Source organism: Sceloporus undulatus, chromosome 3 (assembly GCF_019175285.1).
Source record: "Sceloporus undulatus isolate JIND9_A2432 ecotype Alabama chromosome 3, SceUnd_v1.1, whole genome shotgun sequence".
NCBI lineage: Eukaryota > Metazoa > Chordata > Lepidosauria > Squamata > Phrynosomatidae > Sceloporus > Sceloporus undulatus.
The window spans coordinates 7,645,461-7,662,155 of record NC_056524.1 but is presented as its reverse complement, the minus strand read 5'-3'; the positions used below and the strand labels follow the sequence as shown (position 1 = coordinate 7,662,155).

The 16,695-nt window shown below is 40.3% G+C and overlaps 1 protein-coding gene across 2 annotated transcripts in view; it reads left to right on the top strand.

Moving 5' to 3' along the window:
* PAK1 (p21 (RAC1) activated kinase 1) overlaps positions 1-16,695 on the top strand; it is a 125,399-nt gene that overhangs the window by 70,224 nt on the left and 38,480 nt on the right. For both annotated transcript variants that reach the window (XM_042458265.1, XM_042458264.1), the window contains one exon: positions 5,384-5,595. In XM_042458265.1, coding sequence (XP_042314199.1) covers positions 5,406-5,595 — 190 coding nt within the window. In that variant the 5' untranslated portion in view covers positions 5,384-5,405. The remainder of the gene's footprint in view (positions 1-5,383; positions 5,596-16,695) is intronic.

Sequence of the window (16,695 nt, the reverse complement as noted above, 5' to 3'; positions counted from 1 at the left end):
GGAACCATCCTCTTCTCTGAGTAGAATGGTGAAAGGTGAGAGTTTAGTCTGTGCTGGGAGAACCTAAAAGAAGCACTGATCCTCTATCCTTTTTGGTACGGCACCACTTCTGATCTTTTTGAATGTCCAAGTGGGAGAATGGCAGTGGTGGCAACTCTTTGGCACCTTCCTTCACTGGAACACTGAGAGGAATTGGGGTTTGAAGGATTTGAATAAGACATTTGCATACTTTTGTCAGCTTTTTGGGGTGAAAATCAGGCAAAGTTATCACATTGACGTTAACGAGTATAATCACAGCTAATGTAATCTCCATTTTATTTGCTTTGGATTTTCATCCTTTTTGACATATGTGCATTTTTGGTCTCCTTTATGCCTGCTTGCCTCCCCCACACTTTGCACAGCCACCATTTAATGCAGTTGTCATCCATTCAGCATTTAGGGTGAGCACTAGCAGTTATGCTTGCTGGAATTTTGTAAGATCTTTAACATCATTTTCTTTGCTTCATCCTTTACATCCTTTGATATAGACCCCAAAGTTTTACCCTTGATTTACCCATGACTCATATCAAAATCCATAATTTTGGCCCCAAAATCTGCCCTTGACTTATACACGAGGTCGATGTAGAGCCTGCGTGATAACAGCAGTTTGAACCTTGGACTATGACTCAGGACACCAGAGTTTGAATCCCTGCTCGGCCATGGAACCTCATTGGGTGATGTTGGGCAAGTTACACTTTCTCAGCCTCAGAAGATGAGCATGGCAAACCCCCATCTGAAGAAACATGCCAAGAAACATCACCATAGGGTTGCCATAAGTGAGAAACGACTTGAAGGCACATCAACAACAAACTGTATGGCAATGTCAATATCCTATAATTTCCTTTTATTTCTCAGCCCCTACACTTTTTAAATCCATTAAAAAAAAGTTGTTGGAAGCAGACCTCAATGGGAGGCAAAATTTCCTCTTCGTCTTCTTTGCCAAAGGCTTCTGGCTGGCAATCTTTTGAAAAGCAACAGGCTATTGCATTGGATGGGTTTTAGTTTCATCCTACAGAGTCTGATTTTATGTGTTTGACATGAGATGGGTTGCCAGGAAATTTTGGCAGTGTCTGCTATTGAGCCTTTATCTTTTTTTTTTTTCTTTTCTTCATAAAACTTTTAGCGTGATGTTCAGGAACATAAGATGCATTAATACCTACATCTTGAAGTTCCCAATTTGGTTTTCTTGGCTCTGCAGGACAGACAGAGAAAGCTAGGACACCGAGGCAAAGAAGTTTAAGCTTCATAACATTGAGAGAGGTAGTTAAAAATGTCCCTGTCAAGAATGAATAAAACTCTCAGTTTAAAATCATGCTTTTTACATCTTCAAAGCATACGGTATGCATTATCAGAGGACAAATTGCAAAGATGCTTTAAGAGGTTCAATTTTCAGTGGTCCTTTCCATCTCTGACCAGTGACATCAATTCCTGAACTTTAATTTCTGAGGCTGCTTTCGAAAGGCTGAGCTCTGTGGATCCATTGAAATAATCATCACAATCATCACAAAGTGTTCACATTGGCATGGTTCTTGAGGCTTGACCTGGCTGCTGATTTTTGAATGCAACGTAATTATGTCTGAATGTCAAAGAGTTGTCCTCATCTGATGTGGCATGCTTTATTGAGCTTCGTGAACGCAGATGAATTATGAATGCTTCTGTGAAGAACAGCTGCTTGGCATTTATTTATTTATTTTGTGTACGGAGGAGTTTGTCAAGTATTGCAGGCCTGCAAGATGAAATGGCAACCAACTTTGCTAAACATACATTAATTTTGTCAGTTGCCTAGGAATGAGTAAAATATGGAAGGGTAGGTTAACTCTTCCCTCTCATCCTGGGAGAGATTAAAGAGCCAGGGATGCTTTATTCATGGATTTTTTTACTTTGGCAAGGGGTTGGACTACATGGCCACTGGGATCATTTTTAACAAAAACCACCTCGATGGGCTGGGAATCTGTTTTGGGTTTCAACCTGAACTTTAAAGGGGGTGCTGAAGCTTCTTAAAATAAGCAGCTTGGATAATTTCTTTACATTTTATACTAAAACCCAGGGTGGATTCACTGCCCTGCTGGCAGGGAGTTCCCTGGTGTCACTGCTCCCTCGGCTGATTTCATCCAGAGACATTTAAATTATCAATTTGAAACAATGAATTTTTCAGTGTGGTCTGTTTTAATATGTAGGGTCTTGTTTGTTCTTTTAAACTGATATGTGTTTTTAATGGATGTTGTGTATTTGTTGGCCTCCTGTTGTTCCCTGCCTCAATCCATGGGGAGACGTGGGATAATAATAATAATAATAATAATAATAATAATAATAATAATAATAATAATAATAATAATAGTGTGCCCTTGGCATCTGCTGGGGTTTGGTTCCAGGACCCCCTGTGGATACCAAACTCCATAGATTTTCCATGTCCCATTAAATACAATGGCTAATAAAATAGTGTCCCTCATATAAAATGGCAAAATCAATGTTTGCTTTTTAGAATTAATATATTTTTTGAATATTTTCAAACTGTGGATGTTTGAATCCATGGATAAAGAATATGTGGATGAAGAAGGGCCATCATCGCTGCCATCATCATCATCATCATCACCACCACTATTATTATGATGATGATGATGTATGACTGCTGAGATAGTTCATCCTGATCAAGTCTCCAAGAGGGTTTCCACATTGTAAGACACGAGTTTCACAAAGAAAGAGAACTCCTCTTCTAGAAATATTTGATACAGTTCTTTCTGCCCTCCTTCTCTACCTTCCCCCCCACCACTTTCCTCCAGCTGTCAGTTTTTCCTGATGTGATCCCATGTTGGGAGAACCATGCAGGATGGCTGCTGGCCAGGAGCATCAATAATCTGAGAGGCAGAGAGTCAGTGCCAGAAGTACCCCACCTGGACAGTGGAAAGCTGGAGCATCCCATCTGGCAAAGAGATGATAGCTCCAGACCATGAAAATAATCCTCCCCATCTGGATTTCCAAAGGAGTAATTCAGAAGGCTGACGATCAGTTACAATACCATTAGCTAAAATTCCTTCTGCATGGAAAAAAGTTAAGAAGGGACCAGGGAATACCGCAGAATGCCAGCTTGTCTGAGGGACATGAGAAGGAGCTGTGTGTGAAATTTTTGAACTGTATTAGAATTTGGCAGCCTGCACCCATTAAAACAAACGAACATGTTCTACTCTTATTAAAGAATTGGCACAGTTTAGTAGTTAAAAGTGTAAGGACCCAGGTTTGAATCCCTTTGTGTGTTGATTTGTATGATGTAGTGATCTGGGACTAGGACTCCAGGAGACCAGGGTTCAAATCCTTGCTTGGGCCATGGAAACCCACCAGGTGACATTGAGCAAGTCACACTTTCTCAGCCTTTGATGAAGGGAATGGCAGCCCCCCCTCTGAACAAATATTGCCAAGAAAACTCCATGAGGGCCACCATAAATCAGAAATGACTTGAAGGCACACCACCACAACAACTGTGTATTAGTGCTTGGAAGAATTACTTTTTGAACAACTTTCTCAATCCCCTAGTTGGCTGGGGATTCCTGTAGTTGTAGCAATAACTTTCCCAAGCTGTGGCATATGCATGCATGTGTGGGGAACACTGCCCAAAATTTCTTGGAAGAATGGGGACATACTGTAAGTCTTCAAACATAAGCCTGAACATTTGTGGATAATACTTAGGCCATGCTTCAAACCCCCAAAATATAACAGGGGAGCAACCTTGATGGACATCCCATATCTACCATAAGTTGAATAAGTAATGCAGGTATATGTGGATGTTACTTGATTTGGATCTTTGGGCCTTTATGGGCAACAGTGTAGATTCCACAGTTCAGAAACCCCCCTTCCTTTTGAATTCTGTTTTTGCAACAGAACTTCATGTAAAAACAAAAATGTATGTAAAAATTGAATTTGAGGCATTGCTCTGTGTAACTGTGTTACCTGGTACAGAATGCAGGATTCTGACAATGATAGCTTTTGTAATACCTCACAAAGTTTCTAGTCCTTACGGTGATGGAAGCTTGAATGCTTGTGGCCAGTTGTTGGAGGAAGGTGAACAGTGTGAGAGAAACTGAATGTAACTATTATTGGGTGGGATATAAACGTGTTTTATGCTAGTGTCCAGCATAGATTTTTGTTTTTTTCCAGGGATCTAACATATGCCTCACTAGGGCAGAGCAAATGATACAAAATAAAATTAGATTGCTTTGCATAAGTGAAGATTGCTTTGTTTTGTTCCTTGGTATACAGTTTGGATGTTCCTTTCCCAGTTTCACTTTGACTTAAGTATGGCTCCTTTCTGCTCCTCCAGAGTATGTTAAAATGGCAATAGATCAGGTACCTTCTAACAACCTATCATTAATTTGTTAGGAGCAGTTACAGCAGTAATGAACAAGGAGGAATAGAAGTGATACACTTCTTTTCCAAAAACATAAATACTGTAGATTGAACAGCCCAGGTGAACAAATACGTTTATTTCCCCAAATTGTACATACAAAATATCAATGCAGTTATTTGTACAGGGAACAGTCGGGAAAGTGAACATCAATACTGTTTGAAATTTTATAAAGGAATTTTGGGTGAAACCATTAGATTTTTTGGGGGGGTAAAACATACACAAAAAGGAGAACCAGGAGGACCTGCAGTTGCATTTAAATTGTCGAAAGTGTAGTATAAGATAAATAAGGTTATAAATTCTGGGCTAAATTCAACTGCAGATAGATCCATAGCCCTTTCACACTACACAATGGCACTGCTGATTCCACTTTAACTGCCATGGCAATATCCTATGGCATTGAGGGATTTTTAGTTTAGGAAGAAGCATATAGAATTCTCAATCAGAGAGCTCTAGTGTCTCCTCAAACTACAAAACCTAGCATTCCACAAAATGTTGCCAACGCAGCTGAAGTGCATCATGCTGCACTTGTAGTGTGGAAGGGACCCCAGTGAATCTAATGTTCTGTTCTAAACCTAGAACAGTGGTGGGGAAAGTTCAGCTCCCAGGATTCAGACATTGGATTACAACTCCCACCATCTTTCATCACTGGGTATGCTGACTGGGCTGATGTGAGATGCCATCCAACAGTATCTGGAGTCCCACAAGTCATGCTTACAGCTGACCTAGAGGTTCCATATTACCTCCAAGAATAGGAATCCTTCTTCCTGTGCATTTGTTTAATCCCACTTTTTAAAGCTATCTGAATGGGTGACCATCATCATGTACTGTGGCAGTGAGTTCTACAAGTGAATTACCTGATTCTTTGATTGCTGGGTGGAAGGTTTTATTGACTCAACCTGAGCATAATATTCTTTTTTTGCCTTCCCCTTCTTCGCTTGATTCTAGGTCATAGCTGCTGCTATTGAAAATGTCCAATAATGGGCTAGAAGCGGAAGATAAGCCACCTGCTCCTCCGATGAGGAACACCAGCACCATGATCAGCACCAGCGGCAAAGACGTGGGAACCTTAAATCATGGCTCAAAACCTTTGCCTCCCAATCCAGAAGAAAAGAAAAAGAGGGACCGCTTCTATCGTTCCATCCTTCCAGGAGATAAAAGTAAATTTTAAACTACTTCTTAAGTACAGTTTTAACTTCTAACTTGTTTTGTAGACTGCCCCCGAGCAGTGGCAACTAGCTTCACCGTCATTGTGGCAGTGAATCTGCTATGGGTTTAGAGTCGCTGAACCCCATCCCAGAAATAGGTTAAGCATCTTGGATTGCTTTTTCAAAGTTCAGTCTGAAACCTGGAGTGGATTCACAGCCCTACTGACATGGAAGCCACTAGTCATCACTGCTCCCAGGCTCATGCTGGATAGACCAATTCAGAAACTGTGTAACAGTGTGGCCTACCAAGGTGTTTTATGTCCTCACACCTCCAGACCCTAGAGTGACTTTTTTGGTCATAACATGTGAAGTAGTTCATACGGAACCTCCAGAAGTGGGAATTCTTTTCATCTCAATGGTAGCTGGACCCGTGTACTGTTTAACATGAAAAAACAACAACCTTTTTTAGAACCAGAAATGGACTTCTGCCCATGGTAGTTTTTTTTTTTTTGGGGGGGGTTTTTTGGCACTCATGTGGCCCTCAAAGTTTTCAGGACCAGAAAAAAAGTAACCCCTGTACTCACCACCAGTTGTCTGCCACCTGGGATAAACCTAGGCTGAGTGACCTGTGCTGCTCCAGATGATGATAGATGCTCCATAAGAGCCCTGGTTAAATGTCTGTGCTGCAACCACTCGCTCACAAACCACAAGGTTGTGAGTTCAATACCAGCCAGGGGCTCTGGGTCGACTTAGCCTTGCATCCTTCTGAAGGTTGCTAAAATGAGTACCCGGCTTGTTGGGAGCAATAAGTTTACACATTGTAAACCACTTAAGGAATGCTTAACTGCACTGATAAGCAGTATAGAAATGCTATTGCTATTGCTCCCGTCATCCTTCACCCATGACTAAGTTGGCTCTTTCTGAAGGAAACTGGAGTCCAACAACATCTGGAGAATGATAGGTTCCCTAGTCCTGGGTTAAAAGGTTGTCACACTCAACTCAGGTTTCAATATGTGCTGCTCCACCTTAATTATGCTCTAATCTGGCCTTTGCCGGTTTGGTGCCCTCCATATGTCTTGAGTTTCAGCTCTCCTCAGGCCTCAGTGAACATCTGTAATGGTCAGGAATTCTGGGAGGTGTGTTTGCAGCTGGAGAAGATGGCCCAAGCAGTTTATAAGAAAATGATGATGATGCCAATGATGATAATTTCTTACCTACCTCTCTGCATGGATCAAGGCAGGGAACAGCAACAGCTTAAAATATAACACATATCAGTTAAAAACGCAAAATATCCGTTATAACACACAAACCAGTTAAAACACCTAACATCAGCTTAAATGAGAATGTACAAGACCTATACATATTCAAACAATGAGACCACAATTTAAAACTCATTTAAAATTCATAATTTAAGTGTCATCTTGATTGGCCTGGATTGGCAGAAACTGGTCTTCAACAAAATTGTTATGCTTCATTGTGCGCCATGGGATTTTGGTCAATAGGATCCTGGCTATAAAGCAGTGTGGTTGTAGAGCTGTGTGCTTTCCCCCTACTTTCTAGAGCAACAAGGAGATGGGAAGAGAGACTACCTTTGCATGATGGAATTCAAGTGGTAACAGAAGATCATGGAAATTACACCGAGGTGGAGAGCTGTGATAGCTGTAACTGTTTCAGATGTTAGTTTGGTCTCCTTCCTTTGGCTTGCTGCTGGTAGTGTGTAGTGCCTTTGGAAGAGTATCCAAGTGAGGAATCTCTTCCTCAGAAGAAAAGTAGTCTCTCTGTGTGTGTGTATTATGGAAGAAAAGTGGTTGATGCTGCATATGCACATTTAAAGCTATTATTCAAGAAATTTTAGAAAAGGACCTAAGCATGGGGAGAGTGTCACTGTAAAAGTTTTAAAACTTCACTGGTCCTTTTGGTGGCATTTGGAAAAAAGTCCTGCTTGAAATGTCTACAATTGTGATCAGAAGAGATTAAATAGTAAAATGTGGTTCAACAGGCCTTTAAAGGTCTAATTCTTATAAGCCTATCTATCTCTCATGCTGCGGTGTATGGTAAGCTGCAAAAAGCGATTACAATGGTTAATATTTTAATGCATTCAGGCTCAGACCTCCAAAGCCTTTTGGATTTGGTCAAAGAAAACCATCTGCGCTTCATATGCATTATAATCCTCTGTGTGTAAGAACTTAAGTGCCAGTTTATTTGACAGGGTTGGAAGTAATTAATTGTTCTTAATACCCACAGTTTGTGTGCTTTTAAGCGGCTTATTGGGACACAGAAAGAGACCTCAGGTCTAAGGGCTTTCCGAAGCGCTGCAGATTCACACAACCAAAAAATACATAAAATGTTGAACAATTGCATGCTCCTAATTATGCTGGGTTTCTTTTTTGTGCTGTAATATTTTTTTGTTCTTGTTATGTGCCTTCAAGTCAGCTCCAACTTATGGCAATCCTGTCCTAGGGTTTTCTTAGCAAGACTGATTCAGAGGTGGTTTGTCATTGCCTTCCTCTGAGGCTGAGAGAGTGTGACTTTCCCAAAGGCACTCAGTGGGTTCCTCAGGCCAAGCAGGAGCTCAAAAGTGGGTCATCTGCTTTATTAAAAAGGCCTAAAACTGGCCAGAGGGGCCAAAAATGTGACAAAAATCCCCCAAGCCATCTAGAGCAAAAAATGGGGTGGGAGATTACATTAATTATTTTTACAGAGAGGTGCAGCCCTCTAAGATATCCTTTGCCCATCTCTGGACAGATGATTACAGACTGCTGGAGTCAGAGGAAGAATCATCCATTTGTATACTTCTTGCCTCTTCCACAATAATTCCATGCTTGAAGAAAACAACCCAGCACAACCCAGTCCAATCCAAATGGTGTACTCCATGTTTGTTATGTGAATAGTCAACTTGCTTCTTGCATGTTTATCTGAGGTTAGCAACTTGCAGCCCTCTAGATTTCATTGGACTGCAGCTCTCATCATACCTTACCGTAAGTCTAGAACTGATGGGATCTTGCAGTCCCATAGGTTGCATCCACACTGCAGAAATAATCCAGTTTAACTGCCATGGCTCCATCCTGTGGCTTTCTGGGAACTGTAGTTTGTTGCAGCACCATATACTCGTCTATAAGTCTAAAAATTTATGCCCAAAGATGGACCCCAAAAATCCCAGATCGATTTATTTACAGTCACTATGGTAATGTGATAGCAGCTCTTTCATTTCCCCATGCGGTGCGGAGAAGAGTGTATTTCTCTATGGAGCCAAGCAGAAAGAGTCCTGGGTGATGGATTGATATTGCTGTTTGCTATCTTCTGTCCACACATCTGGCTGAAACGAATGATGAAGCAAAAAGCCCCAGTGAGAGTCTCTCTTGCCATACGCACACATACACACACTGAAAGAGCCTCCAAATTTAACCCTTGACCTATCCACAGGCCCCAAAACCTGACCTCGACTTATCCATGAGGTGAGCATACATGGTAAATATCTCACAAAATTACAGTTCCCAGAACTCCACAGCACTTAGCCATGGCAGTTAAAGTGATGTCAAACTGGATTATTTCTGGAACGGGAATGCAGCCATAGCATCCTTCAGGGCCCATGTCCCAGATATGTGTTCTGAAAGATGTATGGGACTGCCAATTTGCCACCCTATTTTAGACATCTACCCTAGGAATTGTTCTCCATTCCCTGTCCCATGATACAATGCAAGCAGTAGGCTCTTCTTCCTTTTCCCTCTCCACTGAAAGTTGCCTAACTTGCCTTAAGAAACTTTAAAAAAACCCCAATATTCCTTTGAAGTACCAAAGGTGGCTTAACAGCTGTGCTGGTTTCTGTGTGATGGGGGAGGTGAATCTATTCCAGGTCATTGTTAAAATTTTAAGGGAGACATCCAGGGTTCTGAAACCATTTTGGATTGCTTTCAGCACTTTAGATAGCTCCTCTTAAAACTCAGAGTGCCTCCATTGCCCTACTGACAAGGAAGCCACTACCTCCTAACAGCTCTATTTGATATTGAGATGACCAAGTCCACATCAAGTATAACTCACATTAGTACTGCTTCAAGAATGTTGATATATATATATATATATATATATATATATATATATATATATATATCTCCTGTGAATTAAAGATTTGCATTCTCATAATCTAATTACAGATGCTTTGCTTTGTGGAACAGTTACAACTGAACCACTGTGTTGTCATGACTCACCTCCCACGTTGTGCAAAGTTGGAACAAACTTCTCTAGCCCTTTTTTGGGATGGGGAGGCTGAACCATCCTATATTTGAACTGGAGTAAGAAAATACACACATGGCACAAGAACCCTTGTCCCCCGGATGGGGGCACAAAATAATTAAACTGACAGCTTCCCCTCATTTCATGATGCAGAATATGTTGCTGGAGGAAGCCATGATGCTTGGGATGGCCAACAAGCCTAGAGTTTTCTTGTAATATATGCATACATATTAAGCTCATACCACCAGATATTAATTCAGACTTATCATTCTTCCAGTGTTTAGTTTTATAGCTGTCTTGATTTAATTGCTTTGTTAAAAAAAAGAAATGTGTTTCAGTGATTCATTTGTCTCTTTCACGAATGCGTTGAAAATCTACTCTTGTTTGTTAATGCATTGCGTGGCATATTTATTTATGTAAGAAATTCATATGAAGCCTTCTCAGGTAAAGCTCTCCCAAAGGGGCTCACAGAGATAATTAAAACAATAATTTAAACAACAGTAGCTGCTTAAGAACCCAGCACAAGACTTGTAGGAAATTGCAAATTGAAATCAGTTTCAAAAGATTATTTAAAAGCCAACTAAGGCTGCATCTGGAGCCAACGCAGTGTAGTGGTTTGAGTGTTCAGCTTTGACTCTGGAGACCAAGGTTCGATTCCTGCTGGGCCATGAAACTCACTGGGTGACCTTGGTCAGGTCACTCTCAGCTTCAGGGGAGGGCAGTGGCAAACCTCCTCTGCCAAGAAAACCTCATGATAGCCTTAGAGTTGCCACAAGCTAGAAATGACTTGATGGCACACAACACACACAAGGCTGCATATACACTGCAGGTTTAATGCAGTTTGACACTGCTTTAACTGCCATGATGCAAAGCTATGGAGTTCTGGGATTTGTAGTTTTCTGATCTAGCCTTCTCTGATAGAGCGTTCTGGTGCTACAACAAGTTACAAACCCCTGGATTCCATAGGATGGAGCCATGACAGTTAAAGCAGTGTGAAACCATATTAATTTGTCAGTGTGGCAGCAGCCAAAGACAGGTCCACCATAGTTGAAGACATCTTCTTTCATCTGACTTTGGACGCTAAGCAAGGTAAGATCTGGTTAGTACTTGGATGGGAAACTACTACCAAGGTCGGACTAGGAAGAATACTGCCTGAAACCCTGGATATCTGTGACTGTCATTGAAAATGAGTAGTATTTTGTGATACAGAACAATGGTCTCACTCAGTATAAGGTGCATAGTCCTGGGTTCCAGTGGGTCCAAGCTTCTTTGGGAGAAAATTTTGAAAACGGGGGTCCACCACTAAAAAGGTCTTCTCTTCAGGTCTTGCTGTTAGATGGACTTTGGTAGCAGACTGTCATAGACCGACCCTGCCTTGTCTTGCAAGACTGAATAAGATTGGCCAAAAGAGTGTCTCCAGTTCTTTGCAAACCTTCTTCCCCATGAACTCCTGAGCTGCCACCAGATGGATGTTTTTATTTCTTAATCTGTTTCCACCAATATGGCCAACAGATGTTTTATCCCACAAATAAATCCCATTTTGGTAGAATATTACAGCTTCAGGCATGAGTGGGTAAACAGTTACTGCAAGCCAAAGCGATAATAACTTCTTTTGTTGTTGTTGTTTGCCTTCAAGTCATATCCGACTTATGCCGACCCTAAGAGTTTTCTTGGCAGAATTTGTTCAGAAGGGGGGTTGCCAATGCCATTGCCTTCCTCTGAGGCTGAGAGCATGTGGGTTTCATGGCCAAGCAAGGAATCGAACCCTGGTCTCCAGAGTCATAGACAACTCAAACCACATTTAGAAAGGTTAATTACTCTATAATACAAAAGCAGTTACAGTTTTTCTTCCAAAACAATTCTCCTGCATCTTGAGCCTTGTATACTCTCTATTTGTTTGCTTTCTATTCCTTTCTTGGGTCCTTCCATGTTGGCCTACTTGTCTCTGCTCTGCTTTCTTTCATCTTCGCTTCTCCTTCAACCTCAGTTCTAATTCCAGCTCAGTCTTCACAGCTTTAGTTCAGCTTCCTGTTCCAGCTTTCACATTAACCATCCCTTGCTAGGCTTGGTTCATTTATATATACAATTTGGCTTTCACATTATATTCTCCACAAACCTCTTATATTTTACAAGAAAGCAAACTGAACTTTAACACATACATACCAATCTGTGGTGTGTCTTCAAGTTGTTTCCAAATTATTATGGCCCTATCATGTTTTTTTCTTGGCATGATTTGTTCAGAGGGGGTTTGCCATGGCCTTCATCTGAGGCTGAGAGTGTGTGACTTGTCAGGGTCACACAGTGTATTTCATGGCCGTGATTGGAAACCTGGTCTCCAGAGTCATAGTCCAATGCTCAAACCACTATACCACACTGACATGCACACCCACACATATATGTATATACTCATAAATACAAAACAACATAAAACGACTACTAAACTAACAATGTCATTGCAGTTTTGATTATTAATAACTCAAGCAAGTTGATTTAGTAAGATCTGTACTGACAAAGTAATGTAATTGTTTATACATAGGGTCTTTTCACATTACAGTTTAAGGAGGGGTTAAAGTTCTATTGTGTTTTAGTTTAGCTTAATTTGTAACTAATTTTTAACTAATTAGGTTATGTCTATAGTAAAAGATAGTTCTGTGTAGTTAGCAGTTAGTCTAGCTTTAGGTTTAGTTTTATACAGGTATTTTGCATGTATAGATTTTTTTTTCTTTTCCTCCTTGCTTATTATCATATCCAAAGGAACCTCCCTGTTTCTGATTGAGTGTTGTGAATATCTATCTTTATTTCAGTACCTAATAAAACACTACTAAACCCATGCATATCAATAGAAGAATATAAAGACGTGTACCTTAATATATACATGCAAGCATACCTGCTGTACATAAATTTAAGGTCCAGGGAGGTTCCTTTGGATATGATAATCTGGTCTTAAAACTTTTTAGGGAGTTCAAAGTCTAACACAGTCCTTAATTATAATGTATCTGATTGTGAAACAACTGGCTTTTCAGGCTGAAATCTGTTAGTCCTAACTAGGGGAGACCCTTTGCATGGATGGAATCTGCAAAAGTGTCAGTTTATCAGGTTTCTATTGATTGATTTTGTTTTCTTGAATTGGGACTAGCAATTTAGGTGTGTGAGGGGGGCATGATCAGACAGTCTTCCATATTATAGTTATTATTCTGCAGTGAAGAGTAACTCTTAATCAAGTTGTCTCTTCTAGTTGGGATTGACATCTGGATTTAAAGCAGGAGTGGGAATCCTGCAGCTTGCCAGGGATAAATACAGATTATTATTATTATTATTATTATTATTATTATTATTATTATTATTATTTATAGCTATAGTTCCTAGTCTTTTACCAGAGGTTGGATGGGCATCTTTCAGGAGTGCTTTCATTATGCATTTTTCCATGGCAGGTGCTTGGAGTGGATAGCCCTTGTGGTCTCTTCCAACTGTTATAATTTGATGATTAGTCCCAGTCTGTTCTGAGTCCCAAGTGAATGTATATGAGGATCACCTACTCTCTGCATCCTTAAAGTAATATAGCAGCACAGTGTATATGAGAAGTTTAACCAAGGTCCAAAACACACTGCAAAAATAATCCAGTTTGAGATTGCTTCAAAAGCCCGGGCTCAGTGCTGGGGAATCTTGTAGTTTATCATGGCACCAGAACTTTCTGACAGAGAAGGTTAAATGTCTCACCTAACTACAGTTTCCAGAATTCCCTAGACTGAGCCAGGTCAGTTAACGTGGTCTCAAACTAGATTATTTCTGCACTGTGGTTTGGACCCAAGAGAGAATCAGGGCTAGGCTCTCAAGGAAAGCTTGCAAGTTGAAATATACAGTGGACCCTTGTTATCCACTGGGGCTTGGTTCCAAGATCCCCCATGGATAACAAAATCCATGGATGCTCAAGTCCCATTAAATATAATGACATAGCAAAATGGTGTCCCTTAGAAAAAATGGAAAATCAAGGTTTGATATTTGAAATTCATATTTTTTAAAGAACATTTTCAAACCGTGGATGCTTGAATCCATGTACAGTATAAAAAATCTGTGTATAAGAAGGGCTGACTATACTTCTTTCTGGGTTCTGTGGGGGCCAAATGTAATTCAATATTGCAAACACAATTACAATTTGTTTGTACAAATACATTTGGCTTTCCGCTTCCATAGATTCTTTATCCATGGATTCAACTATCCACGGCTTGAAAATATATTTTTTAAACAAGATAAATCCCCAGCAGCAAACTTTGATTATGCTATTTTATATAAGGGACACAATTTCATGACTCCATGGTATTTAATGGGACTTGGGCATCCATGGAGTTTGGTATCCACTGGAGATCCTGGAACCAAACCCCAGCAAGATACCAAGAGGCCACCATAATACATCAGATTTCATGTTAAATTTGTCACAAACTCACTGTCTCCAAAGCTGCATGCATCCAATGAAGTCCCAGTGCAGGACTTGGTTGCAGGACTCTTCTTTAACATTTAGAGGCAAACTTAAAGTCCTAAATCATCATCATCATCATCATCATCAAAATAGTTGCAAATGCAATATAGAAATTACACTGCAAAGGAATTATCCCTTTTGTGTTTTCTTAAATATATAATTGAAAATACTACTACCTTGTAAAAATCTTCTCCTTATCTAGGGAGCTGCATTTTTTCTTTGAACTCACCTAGCAAGCACTGCCTCTCAGAGTTTCCCAACCCAGTGGGTCAAAGCAATAATTCCAAATGGTTACAAAAGCAGTGTATGGATTTCCCCCTCCAAGGCAGAGGATGGGGGCTAAGCTAGGAAAGCCAGGTGAATCATGTAATTTAATCACAGGCCTCTATAGGAACAGACCAACAAAGGAGGAAAGACAAACCTCATTGTGGTAGGGTTAGGTATGCTCAGAGGACCAGTTTTGGCATCTCTTGACTTTCTGCAACTTGTGCCATTTTCCTGAACAATTTGCAATATCTGTATCTCTATCTCTATCTCCAGCTGTTGGGGTGGTGGTGGTAAGAGCCCGCCAAACAGTGCTAGAAGATGGTTATTCTTGGAGCAGTTCTGTAGCTCAAAGTTAGCATTTTTGCAAATAGGCTAAGCTAGGAAAGCCAGGTGAATCATGTAAATTTAATCACAGGCCTCTGTAGAAACAGGGTAACAAGGGAGGGAAGAGAAACCTTGTCGTTATGGTAGGCTTTGGTATGCTCAGAGGACCAGTCTTGGCATCTCTTGACTTTCTGCAAGTTGTGCAATTTTCCAGAACAATTTGGAAAAAAAAAATCCATCTGTTTAGGGATAGGAGCCCCCCGAACAGTGCTAGAAGATTCTTTGCAAATAGGCAGCCTTAAATAATTACTTTATTTATTTTTTAAAAAATGGTCTCAGAAAGCAGGGGTCTGGGAGGATAGCAGTTATTTAATGCAATACAGTATGTGGGTTGAACAATCCCCAGCCTTTGTCTTGGTTTAGAGTTAGGCCTACTGCTGTTATCATAGAACCAGGTTGGATGAGGTTTTGTCCTCCAGATGTTGGACTGCAGGTGCCAGCATCCTGTGCTCTGAGCCATGCAGGCTGTGGCTGATAGGAGTTGTAGTCGAGGCACATCTGTGGGGAGGAATATATTCCCCATCTCTGAATGGAAGTACCCATCTTTAATTAGTTAAACAAGTGCAGCTTGAGTTGATTATTAGAGAGACCAATTTACTAGTTGAGTTAAGGCAGGGCTAATATTTGAGGATTGGGCTTGCCCTCTTTTCTGTTTTGGCTTCAAGTATGGAACTGTAATAGGACAGAAGGAAAAATATGTTGAAACTGCTTTGCTTCACTCTCAATTTGAAAGGTATTTCAAACATCTGCATGGTGTGCTTAAAATGTTCCCACGTGCTCCCTTTAAATAAATGTTATCTTTATGATATTAAAATATCAAAGGGGCTTACAAGTAAACGTAATACCTACAGGTTAAAACAGTTTAAAACAAGAGAAGTAATTTAAATAAACTGAAAAATGAACACATTAAATGTAATAAATTAAAATTAAACCGTCCAATTAAAAAGATTGTATGTACAGCGCTGTGTAAATTTACAGCGCTTTATAAATAAACGTTGATAATAATAATAATAATAATAATAATAATAATAATAATAAATTAAAGCAGATTTAAAAGATTGAAACAATGTGCATTATTAGCATTCGAGAGAAATTAGTACGGTTCAAAGGCTTCTAGTTATTTTTACAACAATCCTATAATAAGGCAGAATTATTATCTTCCATGCTACCCCAGAGGGGAGAGATCTGCGTTTTAATAAGGATAACTTGCCTAAGGTTACATACGGAGGTAACAGTGGAGTCCAGATTTCAGATAGGGACTTTCTGATTTGTAGAATCTGCAACCTGTTTGGGGCTGTTAGAACTGTACAGTATGTTGCCCTATGCCATTTTTAGTATTTCCAGGGAAGCTTTAGTGCAAGTTAGAATATAAAATGCAATATACACACTGGAGCTTGAAAAAAGTGTTTTTGGATTACACCTCCCAATAGCACCCCCCCCTCCATGAGTTTAGTCAGTGGCCATACTGGCTGGGGGATTCTGGGAAACATAGTGCAACAGGCTAGCTTTTCAAAACTCTGATACGAATCCGGCCTGTTACAGACTGCCAAAATAAAGCTGCTTCGGGTCTCTTTGGAGGTATGCTATTTAAATGATGCATGGGTCCTACGAGTCCGGAGGTCGTGTCAAAGCCACACTCCATTCCTAAGCACTGGAGTGCAGCTTTGGTGCAGCTTCTGGATTCTTAGGATGCACACATCATTTAAACAGCATACTTCCAAAGAGACGCGAAGCAGCTTTATTTTGGCAGTCTGTAA